The sequence below is a fragment of the Leiobunum rupestre genome, chromosome 4 (genome assembly GCF_980474605.1).
Source record: "Leiobunum rupestre chromosome 4, qqLeiRupe1.1.hap1, whole genome shotgun sequence".
NCBI classification, from domain to species: Eukaryota; Metazoa; Arthropoda; class Arachnida; order Opiliones; family Sclerosomatidae; genus Leiobunum; species Leiobunum rupestre.
This window is the reverse complement of record NC_143387.1, coordinates 18170990-18196590: the sequence shown is the minus strand read 5'-3', so window position 1 is coordinate 18196590 and position 25601 is coordinate 18170990. Positions and strand designations below refer to the sequence as shown.

The following is a 25601-nucleotide window of genomic DNA, read 5'->3' as shown; positions in this document are numbered from 1 at the left end:
ATTTTTTTTTAATTTAATGTTTTGATTTTAATCTAATTTGATGATCCCTCGTAAGAAGACGATGATTTTCGGTTCAACTACTGCGTGGCTTTGATTACTTACCAATGAAACGGAGAAACCGAATATTTAGGGTGAAGGCGTTTAGAAACACTTTTTGCCACCGAAAGTCGGGGTAAATACGAACGGCTTATATTTACTGGCAATTGTATTAATTTGGGTAAACGGTTTCTACGTTTTGAGAGTTTGAAATCTGTGTTAAAGAAAATACATTTACTTTGGACCATTCTAATTCGAAAAATCATTTAACATTTTATGTGTTTGGTAGGTCTATAATCCGCATGCACATGGTTATTAACCATTATACCTCTAAAAGGGCTGTGTTGTTGAACACTCTTAAGTTAAAAAAAATTGTGATTTCAAATTCGGAAACCCAAAACAATTTGAAAAGTGCACAATAGAAATTTCAAATAAGATTTGCACCGGTGATAAATCTTTATCCGTGGACAACCTTGCACTTTCGTAAAAAGAGTTTACGTAACTGATTATAGATTTAGCATTATCAAACGCTGTACTCAGTATCATGTGTATGTTTTCAATATCGGTTAAGGTTAATTCAAAAGTCAAGATATTAACTTTTATACAAACAAAAAACAAAGTACAATTAACTCCTAGGATTCCGTTCATTTTCACAAAAAGGCAAAAAAATAATTTCTATATAGATCTAACCAAAGAGATAGGACTTGCTTCTCACTTTAAATTGGCACGTCGTTTTCTATTTCTTAAAATGTAGATTATCAAAACATATGATTTAATTATTTATTTAGTTTTGGATTTAAGATAATGTTTCTTTAGCTCAGAGTAATTTCTTTGGCCTCATTAAGCTCTTTAGGACGTTTGTGAAATCTTTGGAACAAAACTAACATCACGTTTGAAATTGGAGAGTCAAACATAATTTTGATGAAAAACGCTATTATGTGACTGCTGCATAAAACTCCAAAGAAACTGAAAACCTGAAAGATAAATGTAATTGAAATTTCTCATACTCAGATATGTTTAGTTAAATCTAATAAACAATTATTGGTTGATCTTTCATAACGGTCTTTCGTAATAGCTGATTGATTAAAATGTTTTTAAGCAATTAAAACCAATAATTATTATTCGAATAAGATCTCCGTAAGTGTATAAACCACAATCGTTTTAATTTCTGTGGAGATTCAATTAAAGAATACGTGACTGTTGTTTAAAAACTAATTTAAAAATTGGGTGTGGAATCTACTATCTATTGATAAAGACAAGTCAATTATGGGAAAATATTTTATCGATATTTCTTAATACAATGTTGTTACACTGCTACTTAAAAATTTAAAGTTCGCCACGATTCTTATAAGCAAAAGTAGAGTTTAATTTATAAGATTGTTATCGTCTTTGTCGTATTTTGAAGATTTCAGTATTTATCATCTTGATCGTTCAAATTTAACTCTATGCCAAAAATGCATTTCTTCGAGCACTCTTTCTCTGACGTACAAATAGACTAATATTTTGAAAGACCCGACCTTCTCATTGCCTGACAAATTGAAAAAATACCTTATCAATGGAGCCACGTTTGAAATTAATTCAGGTTCATCTAAACAAATTAATAAAAGCAAACCCCTAATGAAAGAACCGTTAGAAAATCAACATTTAAAGTTCATTTGCAAATCTTTAAGCAAAAACCTTTCTTATTATAAAAGACAATTGATATTAAAAAAGATATCAGGAGCTAAAAGTTTTTAGAAAACCTTGGCAAACTTCCAAGATGCTCAGAATTGAACCAGATACTTTCCAAGAAAACGATCTAAGCTGACTAAATGTGATCACGTTCAAATAAAAAATCTATCCTTTATAATTAGAGACCTCATTTGCACTGCACTGCATTTTCTAGATGGCAAAATGGCCAAGTACATCTGCGAGATTTTCCAAATGAACTTACATGGGTATAATGAGTTGGATCAATCGGTCCGAGTTTACTGCCAGCTATATAAAAATAAATCGGCAAATGAACTAAGTAGACTAAGTAGGATAGTCGGACGAATGGTTGGAACGCAGACCAAGAGAGAAATGTATTAATAACACCTGCAAATAAAATGTTCAGTTCATAAATATAAATTCTTAATCGGTTTCCACTTCCAATTGAGGTTGCAGGATTTCTGTCTTATTTCACCAATGAGAAAAGCGGAACCTTGACCGATTCAAAGTTTTTTCTCTCCTATTACACACAGAGCGAAATTCGAAATATTTTAGAGGACATTTAAGGGTTGACATCCGCGCGATACTTTTCTCAATGGCAAATTGAAGCCACGGGAGTGTATGTTACCTCCTTTTCCGTAGTAGCAGGCGAAGACCACCCAGGCCATACATAGTCCCCAGGCTGTCCTCTGAAAGGCTGCGTAAAAGACGGTTTCAACCCTCGAATAACCATCGCCCTTGTTCCAAGGATACGATGCGTAAAGAAGAGCCATAGCGGTTGCAAATGCAACAGGCCATCCCATCATTGCTATTCGCTACGAAAGATATGAAAAATTAGAAAATTATATATTGAGTAACGTTTCGACCTCAAATAGCGCCGTTTAAAAGTCGAAAACGAAAATTTTGGTATTTCGTTCTGAAGAAAGCGCCATTTTTTAGTTGGTAATGGCGACAATTATCTTATAGCATAGATAAAAATTGTATTTACAAAATTGTAATAGTGATTATAAAACTCACTGTAGAAAGCTTATATTTTTGATTTCGGACAATAAATGTTCCCAGGTAAAGTCCAATGGCGTAAGGTCCAAAGTGAACGTATGGCATCATATAGACATAGATGGAATACGCGGCGGTATATCTGAAACACAAGTTTCGAGTTAAAATTGGTGTTTTTCAATTTCATCTGTTATAAAATATGGGTATTTCACCTTATATCAATTATATTCCTGGCTAAAAGTGTGGGTGTCAAATCGAAAATATAAGTCACAATACCGCTTGATAAAATGCATCCTACTGCCATGAAGATTAGGAAAATGTTTCCTAATCTTTTGTTTCTGAAATTATATAATAGTGATTAATAGTGAAAAGTAGTGAGGAAGATTTTTTACTCCGACTATGCTTTAGATGGCGCTACACAACACTACATGGGGCTTACCCGTTGGTGTTATAACGGCGCGTCACGCATGCGCTCGGTGGCACGTGCTACTTCCGAGCAGGGGTCACATACCGTTATTGAACAGAAGCGAGAGCGCCCCCTAGTTTTATGTAGCTCCAACTAAAGCGAAGTAAATATCTTCATCATTTAAATACATCATTACTTAAAAAGTAGAAGAAAATAGATCAGGGAAACGAGAAAGCCCTGGAATTCCGAAGAAATGTACCAAGTGTGTGGAAGACACTAAAGAAATATAGAAAACCACAAGTTAATGCAATTTTTCAGACTGATGTTTTACTTTTTACAGCAGTAAATACTTATTCACACGGGTCAATATTTTTGCCAAAACGTTGTTGATGAACAAAATTCGAAAACCCAACTGTTTCGTGGGAATGAAGAAAAGTGTTCACAAATTGCTAGACGCACAAACGCTTTTGTTCGTCCAGTTTTTATCGAGTAATTTATTAAAATATTAAAATCTCATAATTTATAAACATCCCTTTCATTAAAAAATAATAAAAAATATAAATTGACACACCTTTATTATGAAAATTAACATAATTTGGAGATAAACTTTATTTTAAGAATTACCAGTAATTTTTAAAATTTATTTTAAGAATTACCAGTATTTTTTTAGTCTCAGAAATATTTCGTGTGAAAAAAAATGCAACAAGTTTTCGACTTCTTGTTTAAAACTGTGTCAACCAACAAACGTCGGCCAAAATGATGGCTCGTGTGAATATACCTTAAACGATTCTACTGTAAAGTTCTTAGAACCAAAGAATTAGTTATCTCAGTAAAAAGTGCTCAATTTTGTGACTTTTTGACGTGAGATGCTATTATAAATGTATAATTTTAATTTTTTAGTTAAATAAAATAGTAGGGTCATTCCATGTGAACTCACCCAGTGATGTCACCATGGGTACAGCGATTTTATTCAAATTTTATACCCGTTTTATCCAATATTCAAAACTACTATTTATAAATTTTGAGCGCAAAATAGTTAGTAGTTTTAAAAATACGACTATATAACCACTACCCCCAGTTTTTTGGGTTACGCGTTCAACGAAATCGCCCCCCTCGACCAAATGTTGAATAACTTTCTTTTAAATCATTATAATTATATGAAATTTTGGTTTATATGGTATATTTAGGTGCGGAATATCATGGTTATGCTCAAATATTTGTAGACCCTGGGGTTTTTATTTTAATGACCCTGAAATTGAATAAAATGGGTTTTTGGGGGGTAGCGTTCGTTGCGCTATATAGTGACGTCGACAAAAGAAATACACCATTTTTAAAATACAGTTATAAAGTATACCAAGAGGGCTTTCTATTGATATCAAAAAATCTTTGCGTTTTTAATTTTTCTTCATTTTATAGACGAAATACCGATGTTTTAAGATTTTACAAAACTACTACTTTTTCCGAACAAAGAATAAAACTGGGTTTAAAATTTAAAAAATTTTCATTAACTAATTAATTTCAAACACTAAATAATTATAAATTAAAAAAATTTCAATGATTCAAATCAAATTTACTACAATTATTTATGGCAATGGATTCGATAGACTCTATTTTGAGCAAACTCACGAAAGAACACGTAGTCGAGTGATTTCTTGATTCTTCGGGATCCAGAGTTTGCTATTTTTGCATTAGAATAGATTGTATTTCTGTTTCACGTCTCGCCGGTTCACAATGCAGAGTTGACAGTTTTAAAATAACTGATTTCACATTAAACTCTAAACCTTCATAATATTCAGAAAAAGAAGGGCATTTTTAACTAATTTTATCCGACCTGGTTGGGAAGAACGCGATTCGCGACCAAGATGGCGGCGGCTGAAACTGGCTAATAAAAAAAAATCAAGGACAGTATATTTTAACACCTTGTCCGTTCAGTGTGACTCTAGAGTCGTTGCCTTAGCAGACGAATTTGGTTTTTCCCCCAACTGGATTCGATAGACTCTATTTTGAAAAATTAGCAATTAAATCACTCACACTTTCTTTAACATCAATTAATTTTGTTCGCCCATCCACATGTAGCCACAACTTATGTGAAATGTCATCATCTAATTCCACGTCCGCGTCTTCAAAGAGTGCGATTAGGTATTTTTGAAAATAACTTATTTCCAGGACACCTTTCACATCCGTGAAGCATGCATTGTCGTTCGTCTGCGGTGCAAACCTGTTTCAATATAGACTCCTAAACGCGCCTTGCCAATTGACCGCCATTACCTTACAGTCTACGGAGAGGGTGATGAAAACACCGGTTTTAGGGTGATAAAATTTCTGCGGTAGAGGGCTTGCTTGTTGGTTGTCTGTACGATAATGGCAGCCTTTAATGGGGGAACCTTTATGATTAAAATCGGTGCTATTTAAAAGGGCCCCGAGTTGTTTTTTTTGGGGGGGGGGGGCGGATTTCCTAGTTACGCCACTGAGCTTTGTTATTAATTTTAACTGGTAGAGCGAGTGTCATACACTTCATGTTTTGGTGAATTCCATTGGACGAAGCAGTTACGCACCACTTTGGTCGTAGGCTACAAAACTGTAGATCTCGCGTATGTTGGATAGCAAAAGCTTTTTATGTTTTTGAATTTTAATATGACCTTGTCGGATCGTGGCAAACTCTTTCCTTCTAGGGCACATCCTAGAAACCTCTTCGTCTTCGTAAAAAGAAGACGCTGTAACTTCTACATCCAATGATAATTTATTCCCACGATTTTGATCTATGCCTGGTAAAATTCCTAATTTATTCTTAAGTCCACGCGGTTTTTTAACTAGGTGTTCGGATACGTCCAACTCCTCCGAAACTTTAGCTATCGTCCAGCAATTTGGCACTTGTCTAACAGAGAGGAGTATCTAACCTTTTCCTTCAAGTCGTTAAAGGGCTGTAGCCAAGACATCGATATAGAACGGGCGAACCATATTTTAGGAGGGGCAAATTGTCCCAAAAGGGGGCGTCGGAGTTGAGTTGCAGAAAAGGCTAGGTCGGGCGAAAGAAATCCCAGTACGGGCGCCGCCCGTACTGCCCCCCCCCCCCCCTGGCTACGGGCCTGAGTCGTTAACAAATGCATTTATATCACTGGAATTAGAAAAACACGGGTCGCAAGCCTCTTCTCTAATATTCAGAACTTCAGAAACTTTCTTTCTGATCCCCGCCAAAATCTGCATAACCGTTCGTTTCCCATACTGATTTCGCTGATGTGACGATAAACCACGCAACTTTATAGGTGATGTATCAAAGGCATGTTAGGTTTCATTCAAGGCATCGAGTTCTAATTTTTTATCCTCTTCTGTGTTTGGAAGTGGCTGGTTTTCTCGACCTAAACTATCGGTTACTTCGCTCTGTGACGAGCTTAATTCTGTAGTAGCACGAGATGTCTTAAGGGTATAAAATTTCGCGCAACAATTTGAGCAGAGCTTCTGACTCGGTTTTATGTCCTTATCCGTGATTTGGTTGATGATAATTGACTCTTCCAAAGATATGACCTGTCTGATAGAAGGCCCAGATATGTATTTTTGTGAAAATCAAAGGGATCGCAACATTCCAGTTGTCGTGACGAATACGTTGTTAATAGAGCTCCAAAATGATGGTAACATAACGTTTTTATACAACTTTTGTCGATGCTTCTGCTCTTTGAAATGAGGAAAATGTCTTCGTCATCAAGAATTTATTTATATTATTTATTCTATCTTCTTAGTATGCCCATTTCTGTGACAAGGTTCGTTATTAACTTTACCGATAGAACATCGCGGTGAAAAACTTTCATTCATTTTTAAACCGTTAAATTACCTGAGCAAATAAAATTTTAAATTACTCTCAGTTATTTTAAAACTGTCAACTCTGCATTGTGAACCGGCGAGACGTGAAACAGAAATACAATCTATTCTAATGCAAAAATAGCAAACTCTGGATCCCGAAGAATCAAGAAATCACTCGACTACGTGTTCTTTCTTGAGTTTGCTCAAAATAGAGTCTATCGAATCCATTGCCATAAATAATTGTAGTAAATTTGATTTGAATCATTGAAATTTTTTTAATTTATAATTATTTAGTGTTTGAAATTAATTAGTTAATGAAAATTTTTTAAATTTTAAACCCAGTTTTATTCTTTGTTCGGAAAAAGTAGTAGTTTTGTAAAATCTTAAAACATCGGTATTTCGTCTATAAAATGAAGAAAAATTAAAAACGCAAAGATTTTTTGATATCAATAGAAAGCCCTCTTGGTATACTTTATAACTGTATTTTAAAAATGGTGTATTTCTTTTGTCGACGTCACTATATAGCGCAACGAACGCTACCCCCCAAAAACCCATTTTATTCAATTTCAGGGTCATTAAAATAAAAACCCCAGGGTCTACAAATATTTGAGCATAACCATGATATTCCGCACCTAAATATACCATATAAACCAAAATTTCATATAATTATAATGATTTAAAAGAAAGTTATTCAACATTTGGTCGAGGGGGGCGATTTCGTTGAACGCGTAACCCAAAAAACTGGGGGTAGTGGTTATATAGTCGTATTTTTAAAACTACTAACTATTTTGCGCTCAAAATTTATAAATAGTAGTTTTGAATATTGGATAAAACGGGTATAAAATTTGAATAAAATCGCTGTACCCATGGTGACATCACTGGGTGAGTTCACATGGAATGACCCAGACTTAAGATAATGTTAGATAAAATGCTTTATAATAACTTCCTAGAATAGAAAACATTTAAAGTACTAAAAAATAATTTTAAATAACTCAAGTATTTTGTTTGGCGTCATTTGCATACCATTTCAAAGAGTAAGTCTTACAATTCTGTTAAGGTAATCCATGTTAGCGAAAAACAAAGCGTTGTGCCACCATTTTTGCCTGCACATATTTGCTTGATCACCCATCAGCTCCTTGAAGAATGGTCCATACCCGAAGGCTGGAAGTACAATTACGATGGATATCACCAACATTAAAGAAGGGAGCAGCCTAGACGATGAAACAAGTGACGATTTCGCCAGTGTGAGAATGTAGCTTCAACTAAGTGTGACAGAATAACGAAAAGTGTCTCAATTTGGCCGTTTTTGGAATGAATGTCACCCGGAGGTAAAAATTGGGAGAGGGAGTGTAGTTCTTGTAAAAAAATAGAGCCGCCTGTTGAAAAAGTTAGCGTACTTTTAAATTTTTAGTCACTCGACTGGAACACTATCGCCATCTATGTTCGTTATTCAAATCGAAAAAAAGCCTTTAAACTAGTCTTCAAAGTGAATTAACTGGATGGGGATATTCAGGATATCTTTAGATTTGGAAAGCTTAGGGCTGACACACTTTTGGTAAGGATGTCATTTTTTTTTCTAGAAAGGAATTAAAATACAGATGGACTTCCAGTACCTAAATATCCTAACAAGGATGGTGCCAAATATTGGAAATCTGTTTCCAGCGTCAACATGTCTCACAAGATGATAAGCAACCAGCACCGATCTATAAAGATTTTGGTGTTAAAGCGTGTTGTAAAAGGCTTATATCAGGGCTGTTTAACATGTAGAAAACTGACATTAGCGGTTTTGGTAAAAAAACTGAAGATTAGTTAACACAGTTGTCAAACATTCTGACAATATCTAAATTTACAGCTGGAGATATACATGTATATGGGGGGGGGGGGGATAAATACAGTCTTAGCAATAACTAAGCCCGAGGGCCAGGGTTTTTTAACAGTATCCTCCTTTGTCAACGCCGGTGATATTGTTGTTAAACAGCCCTAAATTAAGGAACAAAATTTTACATACGTGATAATGAAAAAAGTCTCTACTGTATGGAATCCGTTGAGAATGGCTTGAAAGGAGAAATCTCCCACGTATTCATAAAGTATTACCAATTCCCCTATAATATCCATTAAGGTTTAGCATTAAATAAAGACCTACACATTTTTGTAGAGATACACGTTATATTGCATTAATTCGGTTTTTATAAAGCATTTTAAAATTAAAGAGTAAAATTGTAATTTCCATTGAAAAATGTAATGTACTTAACACATTTTATTATTTTAAAGGATCTAATGAGGTTCTTAGAAGGTTTTTAGATACCCAACAATAAATAATTAAATAAGCTTCGATTTTCATTCTAACCTTTGCGCACGAGACCGCGATAAATAAAAATAAACTGGCGCGCCACCTGGTGACGTCTACCAAGGCAATGACACGTTTTGCCCTATTGTTGTGAGCCCTCTTTTATCGCAGCCTTTTTGTTTTATTTTAAGAACCTCATTAATATTGTATTCTAGAATAATACTTTAATGACTTGTATTGTTTTTTCATTGGAACAAAGCATTGAAACAACTAACACTAATAGATAAACTTTGTTTTGGAGCAAATTGGTGAAGTTGAAAGTGAAAAACTTACTTATTAAATTACGCTCAAAAATGAAGTAGGAGTGGCCTAACACAACCCACGTCAGGGAGATGACTCGCATGCCGTTCATGCAATCCAAACTTCTATTCGCTGGTGTTTTGGTGGCAATGAGGCTAGCTATGTTCCGTCGAATGGAAAAGGCTTGAATTAATTTGGTGCCGAATCCCTTGTTTTTGTCTCCGTTTTTGGGAATCTCATCCCAAATCGTAGCTAAGACGCACAGCAGAACAAATGCCAAGTAAAGGCCACTGAAAGAAAGAAAGGTTCCAAGCAGAAGTAAATGTCTGGCCAGAGAGGTTCTCATCTCCCTGTAGTGCTCAAGTTATTCGTTTGATTTGTCAAAAGACGTTTTGGAAAATAACATTACAAATGGTGGCAAATAAAAGGACAGTTATTTCCTTAAACAATTGCACGATAAAATACGTTTTCTTAATCAGTGCCAGTTTTATAAATATTTTACGTGCTAAGATGAAAAGTACAAGCACCAATTTATGTTCCGCGATGCGTTGTTCATATCTTTGTTTTGATTGAAAGCTATTGCGCTTTGAATCCGCGTCAAGTGTGCGAATATACATGTTGAATTATAATTCTCGAGATGAATACCTCTCTCGTAAGTAATGCAACTTTTTTTTAATAAAATAGATATTTATGTAGGAAACAAGAATTGTTGCGAGAAATTACATTAGAAGAAATTTTTTAAACTTTACACAAGGATCAACTAATTAAGTCAAGCAAATTCGACTTAACAAATCTGTAAGCTGAAACCAACTTATTCTGGAGAAAATCAATGTTTAAATTCTAACGTAATTTTTTCGATATTTCACGGCATTATTAGTTTAAAAATGAAACTCTCTGTCCTTACATGAATGAAATTTGCAGAGTGTCCAGAGAAAAGGGTTCCTTTGTAACGCAGAACTCGATGTCCGATTGCTGTCCAAACCGAAATAAAACTGAAATTTTATGATAATATTGTGACATATACTGTATTTGCATAAATAATTTTATTTCTCAAAAACTATTAACTTATTGGTAAGTTCAATTTTAACCGTTTTACTTTAAATTTAGAAATTAACGCTAAAATAATGTAGGCTAGAAAATATAATAATTTTTTTTTTATTTCTAGCTGACAGAAATCAATTTAAAACTCACGTGGTTTCAATATTTGAAAAACTTCTTCTTTGGAACAGGCTGAAGGTACGCACAATCCCACTTTTAGAGGTGTGTCATATAAAATGGCTATTGACCTGACTAATTCGTTCATTACCTTAAAAAAATTAACCATAATTTATTTATTTTTAATATATCAATATTTCTCAGAGTAAAATGATATTTTAGAGCCATGGCATGTAGGTATTCGAGAAGCACGTCATCAGTAACAGAGAATGTGAATCTAAGAAGGTTGTTCCTCTTGTGACTTGTAATTATAGAGCAGGGTTAGACAGTTCTTTTACATTAAAATTTCGTATAGAATTTATTTTGTTTACATTTACGTTATTTCCTAATTTTATTATTTAAACCTTTTATACGCTTCCTATAGTTTTTTTTTAATTTTTGGTCGCGTGGTTCTCTGCTGCTTTTAATTTTTGGGAGATATCTTCGTCTTTAACTTTAACTGGTTTTTGGTGTTGTGTGATTCAAAATGGTTTTCCATTGTTGGTTTATTAAGATATTCTTTACTTTTCAACGTTAATTGATTTTGATTTTAATAATTTCAAAATTTGCTTCGAGTTAGCAAACAAATTCCATATACCAATAATAAATGAATTGGAGCTTCGAAAAATCACACTTTGTAGCCAGTCGGAATCACGATACCAAATATTTCCGTTTGATCAGTTAACACGCTACTCTGGCTAATCAATAAAGTCACCTTTAATCCATTCAAAAGTCGAACTAAGTCAACTAAGTTCGTTATTTTATTTATAGGCACAAATATCTGCTTAAAAGGAATAGATACTTAATAGAAAAATTGTCTTTTTTGTTGACATAACTAGCCACAAGCATCTCTAGCGTCATAAACGTGAAATTCGTTTATCCGCCATACTCCCTTTAAGACTGGTTTTTAGTTTTAAAAGGGCCAAAATATATTTTCGCGTCGACGCTAGCCATCGCGTTTTGTCTTTTTGTAAATCAAGCCTTGTTTCGGCATCGCTTTGTGCTGAAGCGGCCAAGAACAAAAAAAAGAGTCCAGGCTCTCTGCATAGATACATCCTAGCAAATAGCTGAATAGGTTTTATTGATGATGCACGATTGATCCCTGACCAAAAGTGTGGGACGGATTAAATCAATGGTGACAGAAAAACCCTAAAATGAATAATCCACTTATCCTTAGACCACAGAGGTAAGAAAAATACACAAAACGACTAACACTGAACATTTGTGGTTTTCTAGCATTGGATTACTAAAATAAAGGACAAATGGCGTAAAATACGAATAAAGTCATCCGAATGGTATACTTTCCAAAATCTAATTTTCATTACATCATGTCACTAGCTACTTTTAAAACTCTGGCCATATATTCGTACTCTAGAATACCAATACAGATTTTGTTCTAATAGCAGTGGCTAAAATTTATTATAAGATATAAAAGAAAAAGCTTCGACACCCACGTCACAAAGGATGAATGGTTCTAAAGTTTTAGACATTTTTAACAGGATTCGTTTATAGCGATATTCATAAACTAATGCCCTTGTACCTCAGTTTTTAATGTAGCGTTGATGTGGCTGAAAACGTGAGAATAAATCTGCATTTTCCTTGGTCTGGGTGGAAGGGGTGGACGGAGTCGAATGACGCAGAACTGACCCGTATGAGCCACTTTTGAATGTCCTTTGGGTATTTCGATTTCAATGCACTGAGAGTAGCTTCCGATGGCTGACGGCGTTCCTCTCATAATTCCTCCCAGCGGTATTCCAGTTGAATCGACCACTGATGACATAAATAAGAAGACATTTGCAGTCGTTATAGAAAAGATTGAAGAATTTTAAAACTTTAAGAATTATCCATAGTAAGGAGTTCATTACAAAATTATAAACGCATATACTATTGTCATCTAATAGAGATTGTGTAATTAATTTTGAAAAGCCAGAAATTTTGTACAGTGAAAGAAATGTGTTTAAACGTAGATTTCGATGAAGCTCTTTTTATTAAAAGCATTCGTCTAATAATAGTAATAAATTAATTAATTTAAATTATGGCTATGTGAAGGCCAAACATTGGGGCGTTTTTGATAAAAAAATTATTTAAAAAAAACTTGTGACAATACGTAGTAATTTTAGTACTGAACATTTTTATTTATACATTTTTATTGATTATTTGTCTTAACGAATGAATTTTTTTACGGATTATTTTTAACTTATTAATGTTTTCGTATTTATATTGTACCGTAATAGTCAATCAATTTGTTATTCTTACGAAGGCCTTCGGGTCAAAAGCTCAAAAAATACCATGGGTGTCTCTTCTTTATAAATTTTGTAAAGAGCGAAGAGGAATGGGAAAGTTTAGGGTGGTTTCATTAGGGACTTTTTGAGTGATTTGGTACTACGGTTATGGCTACTCCTCAATGACCGCAATTTGCTTCACTTATATTTGAGTAAATTTGTAATCTTTTCTATTACCTCATGAGACGTGCCTCTGGCTTCAAAACTATTTGGAACTGAAGCCAGAATTCGACTCCATGATTTCTTCGTATGTCTGTTAGAAAAACGCTACCAGAATATACGTACTAGAGTCATTATTTTAGTTTGGAAGACACAATCGGTACTGTGTTTGAGCATGAACCAAGAATCTAAAGGGACTCATTGCGTTTGTTCTAAAGCACGGATGAACAGTGGGAATAGGGAAATAACAGCAAATTTCAGATTATTTAGCTCAAAATCTTATGTTACCGCTGTTGATATCTGTTCGACAAACGATATTTGAATTGAATTCTTAAAGGAATATTTTGGTCGTTGTGATTCTGAAAAACGTGGTTGTATAGATAACTTACTTCGAAATGCCCATAATTTCATGTCTTTAAGGCCGGTAATTAATTTGATCAAAGATCCCATGCATTGCGGACTTAGTTCGGCTGATGCACTTCCTCGGAGAAGCGCTGGCAGTATTCGTTTCACGATGCTTTCTATGAGACTCGAAGCGTTAGATTCCATGTACCGGAGCTTTTCGAAGGCGATTTCTTCACTTTCCTCCGTCACCGGTTCCGGGAAAACACTCAAACCATCCGATTTCACATGAGGTATAAACAGAACCAAGCACATTCCCGCAATTACAATGACTTGATTCATGTTAAAACTTCGAAATTTTAAGCACGGAAGTCCAGGGTTTAAAGGGTAATCTGTAACAGTAAAAAATGAATAAGCACCGGTCTTTGTATCTTAAGAGCAGGCGTTTAGCGCCTCCAATTGCGCATTTGGGTGCCACGAACCAACCCCATAATTTAGAATATGACCATTTTAGAGTCACATACTTGGCGCCTTCTGAAACATTGACAGAGCAATCCTTACGACAAAGACATTGACTTAGTTCAATTATTATTAACCATCGGTGTTTCTGATGAAAGTCCAAATATTTAGTTAACTAATTTAAAAGCAACCAACAAGGTTCTTGAGCTCTATAACTTTTTAAACTAAATCTTCTGGGAACCTAACACTGAACGTGAGTAATATATAAACTACATAACCGAGATTGTAGCCCCATTGGTTTCCATTCGCAAACCGCAAATTTTGACAATTATTTCCAAAATACCTTAGATTATCGAAATGTGTATTTAAAAAATATAGACTTCTTAAATATTAAAAAAAGATTTAAATGTATATTAAAAAATAGACTTCTTAAATGTATATTAAAAAAAGGCTTAAACGTATATTACAAAATTTTGCCTTCTCAAATGCTTATATCAAATGTCTAAAATATACATTTCTAAAATATACAATTCTAAAATAAGCATTTCTTAAATATAAATTTCTAAAATATACATTTATAAAATAAGCATTTCTTAAATATACATTTCTAAAATATACATTTCTAAAATATATATTTCTAAAATAAAGCCTTCTTAAATGTATACTTCAGAATTGTATATTTGATAAATAAATATTTTAGAAATGTGTATTTAGAAATGTTTATATAAGAAATGTATATATTATAAATGTGTTTTTCAGAAACAAATATTCCATAAATGTGTATTTTAAAAATAAATATTGCATAAATGTGAATTTTATAAATGAATATTCCGTAAATGTGTATTTTAGCAATAAATATTCCATAAAGGACTATTTTATAAATAAATATTCCATAAATGTATATAAAAGAAATGATTATTTTAGAAATAAATATTCCAAAAATGTATATTTTAGAAAAAAAATTCAAAAAATTTATATTTTAGTAAAAATATTCCAAAAATGTATATTATAGAAATAAATGTTTTAGAAATAAAAATTTCATAAATGTAGGTTTTAGAAATGTATATTTTAGAAAATATATTTTATAATGAAATATTCCCTAAATGTATATTTTAGAATTACATATTTCATTATTGTTTATTTTAGAAATGGATATTCTATAAATGTATATTTTAGAAACTCCCCCTGAACTATAAATATACCTTCAATATTTCATTATGCTGGCTTTTTTTTTCCACAATCTGAACGACGAGTTAAATCTTTCATTGGTCCGTTATGTTATTTTTAGTTAGATTTTATTCGGTTACAAAACGTTTCTGTTTCAACAATTGTACCATGAGCGTCGCTTACTGTTTCGACACAGTTCAAGGAAACATTTTGATAAATTTGTTAAAATTTATTTTGATACATATATTGAATAAATGTTTCACTTTAATCTAAACAAATTGAAGACTTTGAAGCTTCTCCTGGTATTGTTGAATTATTTGTTCATATACCAACCGCTACCCTCAGTCAGAAATGATGGAACGATGATCTGAACACATTTTTAAACTTTAATTAAAAGTTAAAATTAACAATTCAAACTTTCTCAAATAAGTTAGGACGCCGTCGTTGTTTATTTTCAACTTTTTAGTTTGATATGTTTGTTCAGTACATTGAAATAGCTTAAATCGATTTAAGTAGCAAGGTTTTCCATAAAATGAAATAATAAAATATAGTTGACTTTATTACTGTTATCCAGCAAGTTTCAGTCCCAAGTTTAATTTAACATTCCTGGCACACGCGTTTACACGTGCGCTTTAATTTCCGAAGTGGCTAGCGATTTCAACAAGTGACGTCGAAAACATTAAAATGCTTAATTTCCACTATCTTGTTTAGTTTCCACTACCTTGTTTAGTTTTCACTACCTTGTTTAGTTTCCACTACCTTGTTTAGTTTCCACTACCTTGTTTAGTTTCCACTACCTTGTTTAGTTTCCACTACCTTGTTTAGTTTCCACTACCTTGTTTAGTTTCCACTACTGTGCTTAGTTTCCACTATAATGCTTAGTTACCACTACCTTGTTTAGTTTCCACTACCGTTTTTAGTTTCCACTACCTGGTTTAGTTTCCACTACCTTGTTTAGTTTCCACTACCTTGTTTAGTTTCCACTACCTTTTTAGTTTCCACTACTGTGCTTAGTTTCCACCAAATTGAAAATTAGGCCCTTCATCCAATTTTTTTTAGATATCTTGAAATAGAAAAAACCACTACCTTGTTTAGTTTCCACTACCTTTTTAGTTTCCACTACCATGCGTAGTGGCGCGTCACTCAACTTTAGAACGTACACACGTTATTACACTTATGGTGCTACAAAATTAAATTATCAGTCAAGTCACTAGGCGTTATTGGCAAACCATATTTGGAGTGTGAAATATTAAATATATATTTTACTTTTTAGTTTGATCGGTAAGTCGAATTTTAAATTTTATTTATAAAGACTTTTTTAAAAACGTTCAAGAACTAACTAAAGAGAGAGATAAACTTTTATGGTGAAGAGGCTAGAAGGTTTTCTATTTTAGAATTTTGAAATCATACAATTTATAAAAGTTCAAACCAGAATACCCGGTCGATATGTGTTATCCGAAGTATAATATATCTCTTACGAGAGAAGTATCTTTTACCCAATCCTGCTAATGTTATTGGTTTCAAACCCGTACCCTCCTCGCACGCAGCCACGATTTGTCAAAATACATTTCAAAATAAAACTAGTGCTGTTTTAACTACTTCATCTACCAACATTCTAACACAATTACATCCTGGTAACGGTTTATAAAAATTATTATATCTAGTGTAATTTCTACATTTATCTATAAATACACGTGGTAAATGTTAGCCGCGATTTCGCAGGAATTTCAGTTGCATCGAAAAATGCCTCAAAACGGCGACTTTTCATGTTTCTTGGTCTTGTAAAAATATTTTAAGCTTCTGGTTTTTGTAAGAATCCAAACTTTATTACTTAAGTTTTTTCTATTTCAAGATATCTAAAAAAAATTGGATGAAAGGCCTAATTTTCAATTTGGTGACTTATTGAACAGCTCTGAAAAAGGCCCAGCCAGTGCAATTAACCGCTAGTGTCATTTCTACGAAATATGCTGTTTTATTTACGATTTATTAACATTTAATCCGTGGTTAATCTTCACTTTATACATATCCCTTAAAAGAAGAAAAACTTAACAAACCTTTTGTCCTACAGGTAAAGTTATCCAATATGTCGCCCGAAAATATCCCTCATGAGTATATTCTACAATACCACCATGCGAGATGTAGACTGTCTGTGTTCTAAAAAGTCTACGACTTGTAAAGTATCATTTCCAATTTTACGCTTGAAGGTCATATACAGCTTGCAGGACAGAAAGACATACGTTTGTAATTACGATCGACTGACGAAGCAAGAAAACAATGTTGCTTGAGACATTGCGTAAAACAGATTTGCCTATTATCGCCCAACGACATTTTTCGGAGGAATAAATGAATGATGTCTCCCGGGGCCATCATTCCGAGAGGGGGCGCTACCAAACGCCGTTGACGGACACATTTTTCTCATTTAAATGCTAAAAATTTCCTGAAGCAAAAGTTTCTCACCTACGGACTTCCTTCCACACTAATTGATATAACGTTAATGAAAATGAAAAATATTAAGAGCTCGAGGTCCAAACGTTTCGTCAATTTTTGATCAGTCTATAGTGACCTTAAACAGGTAATTATTGATATTGTTTGAAGGTTTCAAAACGTTCAATTTATATAATTGAAGCTTTATAATAAAAGGTAAATGATTAAAATTGAAACTTCATTTAGTCCTTGACAAGGTTTTGTTGTAACTTCGCTTGATTCATAAGGGTTCTATTATTTTTGATATTTAATGAAATTAAACGAGTAAATGTAAAACTAAGAAGTGTTTCTCCCAACGCTTCGAAATAACGCCTAAACGGAGCTGCAATAAATTCATCCCCGACTCTCTTTAAGGATCACAGACTCGTTTGAAAATTGTGACTTCGTTTCACGTAACTCGTCCTCTTCAGTCATGTAACTCTTTCATACTTTCCCACTTGACAAAACGCGTACTGATGTAGTCCCACGCACCAAATTCAAACGATCCTCCTCTTATACAGGGTGTCCGGAATTACTGACCGGGCATTTGGCTCCAAAACTGCAAGAGTTAGAGTTGCGAAATTTTTTTACGTATAATTTTTAATGTGGGAACGATTAACGTTCAAATGTACAGAAAAAATCTGAAACATATTTCACGTTTTGAAAAAAAAAACATTTTTTGGCGGGAAAATGCTAGTTAAGGAAATCTACAATGAAAAAGATTGTAGAGAATTATTGAAAATGAACAGTAAAGTTGGCTTCATTGAATAAATGTAAGAAATGTCTTAAATGGTTATTTTTTTAAAACAAAAGGATATTTTTATTCATGCAAATGCACAAAATTTACTAGTGAGGTTCTATGATTCCACCGTTAGCCGCGACACAAATCTCGGCACGATATGGCATCACTCAAAACGAACTTTCAATCATATCAGGAGTGAGGAGTCCGATGGCTGCAATAATTCGGTGTCGTAAATCTTCGATACTCGCCACAGGCGTTTCGTAAACTCGTTCTTTGATGAAATCCCACAATAAAAAGTCCATCAGCGTTAGGTATGGAGACCTCGGAAGACTTTGAACGGGATCATTTTGACCAATCGAACGCTAAGGGAACTCGTTGATCAGATGCTTTACAACACCTCGAATTTGATGGGGTGGCGCACCGTCATGTCTTGTACCTTAGCCAGTCTTGTAAGTGGCCAGCGGAACATCGACTAACGCGCCTGCTACTTCGTTCTTCAAAGGCTTAAAGTAATTTTGTCCATTAATACGATTTGGAAGAAAAAATGTGCTGAAAACTTGATCCCCGAGCAAATCTGCCCATACATTTAGTCTACATCGTTGTTGGTTATGATGAGGGAAACCTCAGTGAGTATTTTCATCACTCTACACATGTTATTTTTTCTCTTGAAAGGCCCATCTCTCGGAAAGGAACACTCGTCGGTCACCAGAAGTTGATTGCGCAAATTTTGGTTCTCATCAGACATTATCACTAGCCAATTACAGAAATCATATCATCGTTCCGTATCTCCTTCGTGAGGAACTGGTGGAGGGTCGCTTGAAACGGATGGAAGTGGTGATTGCGAAGAGTGTTCCACACGTAGTATCTGGACAAACCCTGATCGTCACTTGCGCCTCTAACGCTTGCTTGAGAAAAAGCAGTAAAGTTAGCTAGAACGGTGTCTTCCATGTTGAGGATTTGGTGATCTGTTCCACAGAACATGGGATGGACGTCTCCGTTATCTTTGAAGTCTCGAACAACTCCAAGAACGATGTTGTGGCTTGGTCTCCTGTCAGCATAGCGAATACTAAACAAATAACTAACTCTTTGAGCATTACGATACGTAATACAACTTTATCATAAAAGCGCGCTGTTCACGAGAATTAAGTGGTATAGTTAGACTCAAAATCATTAGAAAATGGTTTTAAAATGGAAAGATTTTCCTTTAAATACTAATTAAAAAACCGACTTTTGTAAATAAGCAAAGGAAATGTTTTATTAGTAGGCCCAATAATTAAAATAAATTGAGACCTCAACTAGTAGGTCTGTAGTAGGTATGTATAAAAATATCCTTTAGTTTAAAAAATAATTAAAGTCATTTCTGATATTAACGTACAAAATGGAGATATGAGCCAAGGCTTAGGAAAAGGGATGGAAATATTCCTTACAAGATCAATTCGTAAAACTTCCACACACCATTTTTACGAGGATCCGCTATCGACCAATTTTTTAGGATTTCAGTACTACCATAATTTTAAACATCAAATTTCCTTAGTTACCAACTCCGCTCATTTTCCATTGAACTATCACTCTTTTAACGCCAATAACGGTATGATTTTTAGACGTGTGCGGCGAACTCTGTACCCTCTTATGGAGATTTTTTTCTGTAGTTCCCCGATATTTTTCAATGACGTTTGAACTGCTGAACTTCCGATATTTATCAATCTGGCAGTGACGGTAGCCTAACGGCTTACATTTTCTAAAAACAGGTTGCAAAACGCAATGACTGAGTCAGCTTCTCTTATTTATATTAGTGACTTATGCCAGTTTTCATCCTCGCGTTTTTTTCCTTCTCTTCTCAGTTAATTCCCAAATAAAAGCCAAGGGCTAAAAAATGTAATATTCTGGACCTTTTTCCTAAGAATATTGTGTAGTATCTGTTCACGGTCTAGTCACGAAGGAAGGGAATGTTGAAGAGGATGTTATTAGCGATGATCACCCGGGTTTTGCTTTGCACCATTACTTCCGAACACCACCATGCCTTACCATTGTAGGATAATTATAGACCAATTTTTTAATGCGCTTGATAGTAAAAAGTTGGTAGTGGTGTAGCAAAGGCCAATAGTTTTCATATATTATCTAAGTAGCTGTAAATAAATGCCACTTTAACTGGGGAATAATTTCCCAGAATACTTCGCAAAGTAACTGAACTAAATTTTCGTGCTTTGTCAAATTTGATAGGAGGCACAGCCGAAAAAGGTAGATATGAGCTACAGTCACACATTTAAATATAAATTCAATACGAAAATTTTTCTTAGAGGGGAGGAATTTAAGAGGAAATGTAGTTAATCGTGGGTAGTTACGCGCATTCTACTGCTACATGGCTCAAGTGTAAGCGCAGAGCACTATAGTGATTGCGATATACCATAGTTTATATTTTTCTACAGAAATCGATTTTAATTAATCTAGAAAATTGCCGTCATACTTGAGTATTACAATTTAAATAGCTAATTTACATTTCTCAATCAAACCCCACAGAAAACCATCAAAGCAAAAAGATAGGTAATTTGTCTTAACACTATGCTCTTAATGGGAAAAAACCAACCATCCAACCAAATTATTTAAAATTCTAAATACAAATTGATTTTTGACTTATTATTCGGTACAGGGTTTTCCTTAAAAAATATTTATTGAACTTTGAATCGGAAACCAATATTTGATATTCCATTTATTTCCCAAAAAATGCTATTTCCATACTCCTAATACAAAGTCGTGGTAGTAATCACAAATATATTCAAATATAAGCATTATAGTGAACTTGCCACGAGAAAGATCGGAAGGCAAGGTCATGTTGTATATGACTAATCATTAAATCAACAAAACCCAAAATGCGAAGACATTACGTCAGTTTTTGAAGAAATTTAAATTATAATCCTGGTAGATTGTTTTACCAACTTGTTATTGTCCTTTTCTGCGCAATTATATTTGCATTTTCTTTGGCGTCACGCTAAAATACATTAGCGTTAGAGTGGATAACATAAATACAACAGACGTTATTAAGGCCTCCGGGCGGCGAGATATTTGGAAACCTATACCTTACTTTTGTTAATGGACTTTGTGAAGGGTAACTGTAATCGAATACCGGTCCTCTAATGTATTTTAAAATCTTTAAATATTAAAACGCCTGCTACAACTACCACATGCTTTTCTATGAGGAAGTCACGCGTTTTATGTAAATTATAGTACTTTAGCTAATTGTTTTTTTAATAAAATATTGTGTTCTCAATGCCAAAAACAAATATCCAATCCAATACCGTGGCATAATTATTTATGATCGTAATTGGAACGAATTTATACAAAAGTTTCTTAATTTCTGCTGGTGATGTCAGAAAAAAATTATTTTACTGAATAAAAATTGGAACTGTCATACTAAATAAATTAAGAAATATTTAAATAAAATCCAAATGAAATTAATTGGTTAATTATACAAATATTGTAATGATTAAATTAACAAATATTATTTAGCAAATTTGTTTGGAGATGTATGATATTATAATGAAAAGGCATGTTTATAGGCTGCAATGGAACCACCCTGAAATAAAATAAAATCAAAACTTGTAATCAACCGAGGGCTCCGTCACTTCGAAGATTCTCGTACGGGCCTTGATTCCGTGATTTCCTTCAAGATTTTGACAACTAGATTTATTTCGAGAATCACGGAATTGAACAAGAATCACGGAACCAAAGTAGAATCGGAATTGAATGAGAATCAAAGAATCAACCCAAGTAGCAAAGCAACGTTGCAATTTGGTTAAATTTTGGTTATCTGGTTGAAATATCGTTATGAGTTATTTTTTCAACGTTCTACTAACGTTGAATTGCAGTTTATAAATTTAACTGTTTCGAACCAAATTTTACAATAAACTTCTTAACGTTAAAATAACGTTGTTTTTAATAAATTTCGTCTCAGTTTATTTTTAGACGAAAATATAACGTTTCTTTTTGGTTTTGTTAAAAACTATTTTTTCATTAAGGATAAATAACCATATAAACGTTCTTATAGAGTCTAATTCAACGATTAAGTTTCAAATTTAACTTAATACTTTAGTATATCGTTGTTAAAAATACTACAGCAAAACCTCTAAAACTTATTTTTAGTCTTACAATTTGTCATTTACCATATTTTCACCCGAATTAAGTTGCCTATTCGTAATTTATCCATCTATAGAAAAAAATTCATTTCATCCCCTAGCTCAAGCATAGCTCAAGTGATGTGTTATAATAATTAATTTTATTGTCGGGTATAGAAAGTTATTCAACACTTTTGTACCCCGAAACGGAATTCTAGATGCTACAATTGTAATGCGCGTAGGAGTGTGGTGGCAAGCCCTTCATGCCAAGCGCACGTGGACTAACAACTCCCTATAAATGCGACCAATCAAAGTCTAAAGTGAAAGTAAAAGCAGTACCTACGCATTTGTATTATAGGCAGTGGTAAAAGTATCGCGCCATTAGGCATACCATTAGCACGGTCGGTTTTAAACAATCAATAAATAGTGCTGTAATTTGAATGAATATGGTAATTATAAGTATTAAATATATTATCAAGTTAATGATAAGCTTATAAAACATTTATAGATATTTACTAAATGTCATTTGACATGATCGCTTGGTATTTAATAATTGATTATCATGACCCAGCAGTTAAGCCTTTGTATCACTTTCCAAAGTCTCATTTGCATTAACAAACTTTTTTAAAAAACTATGATTTTATGAATTTATTCAAGCTATAAATCGGTTCACATTGTGTACAATAAATTAACTTAGGTTCAATTTGTTTCCAATAAGTTTAAAATTTAGAAATTATACTTTTTATTTGAATGTTGAGTATTGAAATTGAGAAAAACTACATTTTTCTAAATCTTAAAAATGAATTATTATTACCAGGGCTATATTTACTGCTAATCTTGAAAAATATAGGCCATCACAAATTCATATTATTAATTAAAAAGTTTAGCAATAGACAGTTGTGACAAAAAATTCAAATATTTAGCTCTGATTACATGATTCTTGGTATGTGATAGAGCGGGTGAGCAAAATACCAGTGTATTTAATGTGAAAATTTTAAATTCTGGGAGCAAATATAATTCCATTCCCAAATTGATGTCTCTACATTAGTTCACAATGTTTGCATTAAGTGATTTTAGGAAAAAAAAAATAGAAATAATGCTTTTTAATTCAATGTTGAGAGTTGAAATTTTTAAAAATTCTACATTTTTCTTAACCTTAAAATATGGGATTATTTTCATTACAGCTATATTTACTGCTTATCTTTAATACTATAGGTCCCAAGAAATTCATATTATTAATTTAAAAGTTTAGCAGTAGAGAGTTGTGATAAAAAATTCAAATAATTAGCTCTGATTACATGATTCTTAGTATGCGATACAGCGGGTGAGCAAAATACCACAGTCTGTATTTAAAGTAAAAATTTCCAAGTCTGGGGGAAAATATAATTCCATTCTCAAATTGATGTCTCTACATTAGTTCACCATGTTTGCATTCAGTTATTTTAGGTAAAAAAATTAGAAATAATGCTTTTTAATTCAATGTTGAGAGTTGAAATTTGGAAACATTCTACATTTTTCTTAACCCTAAAATATGGGATTATTTTCATTAGGGCTATATTTACTGCTAATCTTAAATACTATAGGCCATCACAAATTCACAATGAAAAAGTTTTGTAATAGTCAGCTGTGATAAATAACAAGTTGGCTAGCCAAAATATACCTCTCCTCGGAAGAATTGTCCCTAGGGGTATTAATTTCTCGAGATAACCCTTAAAGATATATCTCCGCAATTTAGAGTTATTTGTTAAAAATATTAACCCATTTCTATCCCGCCCGGTATAAAATTTTAATTATAATTAAAATAATTGAGACGAAACGACCAATTTTAATTTATTCAGAATATCATAAGTTAAGTAGTTACAACAGTAAGTTAGACGTACTATAACAATGCACAATTGAATTAAACCCTTTTACAGAACAAGTTTATCAGTTAAATATAATACGAAGCAAATTTTAATGAAAGAAATATCTACAGAGGCTTTTTGGAATTACCCGCTTACGAAATACTTGCCGCATCTTTAACGCTCATTTTATTTCAACACTCGCCCTTGATGAAGATACCGTAGATATCTGGTAGTGGACGACTCGTTCACTTCCTGTTGACGTTGTGACGCATACCACATGAAAAAGACCAATGCCGTCCAATTTCCAATATCATATAATGACTCGCACACCCAAGAAATCATTGACTGCGTTAGAAATCGTAGATATCCAAATATCCACACCAAATGTATTTACAAGAAGCAAAAACCTTACCATCAACAAAGCACAGAGAGCCACTTGACAAACCGCCAGCTCTTAAAGCAATTAACGTTAAATTATCTCCTTTGAATTAACAGAACTATATATAGGTCGTTAAGAAAGTGGACCACCCACAGGGTCTACCCTTTAACCCTCTAATCTCGGCTGACTGCGCTAAAACAAGATTTAACCTTTAAAAAATACCAGATTAGGCCTTCATAAATTCATTAATAAAAAAAGACTTTATTACCTATTATGCTTACGATGCCTGTCTTAATTTCAGTGAATCTAAGCAGCTATCGGTGGTTCTGTGGTAGAGCGCTCGACTGCCAAGCCGAATGGTCTGGGTTCGAAACCTGGGTGGCGCATTTGTTTTTAATCAATAGAGAAACGCTAAATTAGAATTTCTTCGATGCAATAATTTCAATTTCAATTCTATTTCAATTAAACCAAAATTTCGTACTCTATTAAATACGCTTCCGATAAAGCTGAAGGTCTAATTTTCAATAAGGCGTAACAAGTGTCGGTGGTTCTGTGGTAGAACGTCCGCCTGTCAATCAGGAGGTCTCGGGTTCAAATCCCGCCCGATGCGATCGCAAATTGATACTAAGACGAATACCGTGTACAACTGGTGGAAACCCTGCCATTGGACGTTGAGAGGTAGCATTACACTCAGCACTCGGTCCGTCCCAAAGTCATTAAGAAGAAGTTGGAGAGAAAACGCCCATATAAACACAACAGACTCAACATGCACAACCATCAGAACACAAACACAACAAATTCAACAATCACAACCTACGCATAAACATTACAAAAACGTAATACACAAAACCGTCACGACGGTGAGCGAAAAAACACCATCCAAACCAAACCGCAAATGCATCCGTTAACGCTCACCGTCACACGGTGGTTTTGCCAACCCTTTGAGAAACTG

The 25601-nt window shown here is 33.6% G+C and overlaps 1 protein-coding gene across 2 annotated transcripts; it reads right to left on the bottom strand.

Annotated features, from left to right (window-relative positions):
- Nucleotides 1–775: 775 nt before the first annotated feature.
- Nucleotides 776–13839, bottom strand: LOC149946543 (nose resistant to fluoxetine protein 6-like). Of its 2 annotated transcripts, none has more exons than XM_090172508.1 (14): nt 13534–13839; nt 12244–12473; nt 10701–10815; nt 10414–10501; nt 9543–9799; nt 8931–9024; nt 8536–8625; nt 7968–8133; nt 3324–3403; nt 2934–3059; nt 2743–2863; nt 2354–2540; nt 1970–2112; nt 776–1010 (listed from the first exon to the last, which is right to left on the bottom strand). In XM_090172508.1, exons 1-14 carry the CDS (start codon nt 13826–13828, stop codon nt 849–851), a joined length of 2154 nt encoding a protein of 717 aa, XP_090028634.1. In that variant the 5' UTR covers nt 13829–13839; the 3' UTR covers nt 776–848. The 2 variants fall into 2 exon arrangements, with proteins under 2 accessions (XP_090028634.1, XP_090028635.1); XM_090172509.1 differs by lacking the exon at nt 13534–13839 and adding an exon at nt 12569–12613.
- Nucleotides 13840–25601: the final 11762 nt, after the last annotated feature.

What these genes read in the sequence shown, in the direction of transcription:
- LOC149946543 (XM_090172508.1), bottom strand. Translation starts at nt 13,828, where the DNA reads ATGAATCAAGTCATTGTAATTGCGGGAATGTGCTTGGTTCTGTTTATA. An exon ending in ACGCTACATTAAAAACTGAG is followed by an intron (nt 10,816 to 12,243) that starts GTACAAGGGCAT and finishes AATTTTTTTAAG; the next exon opens with GTAATGAACGAATTAGTCAG. An exon ending in AGGAATATAATTGATATAAG is followed by an intron (nt 2,864 to 2,933) that starts GTGAAATACCCA and finishes CTTGTGTTTCAG; the next exon opens with ATATACCGCCGCGTATTCCA.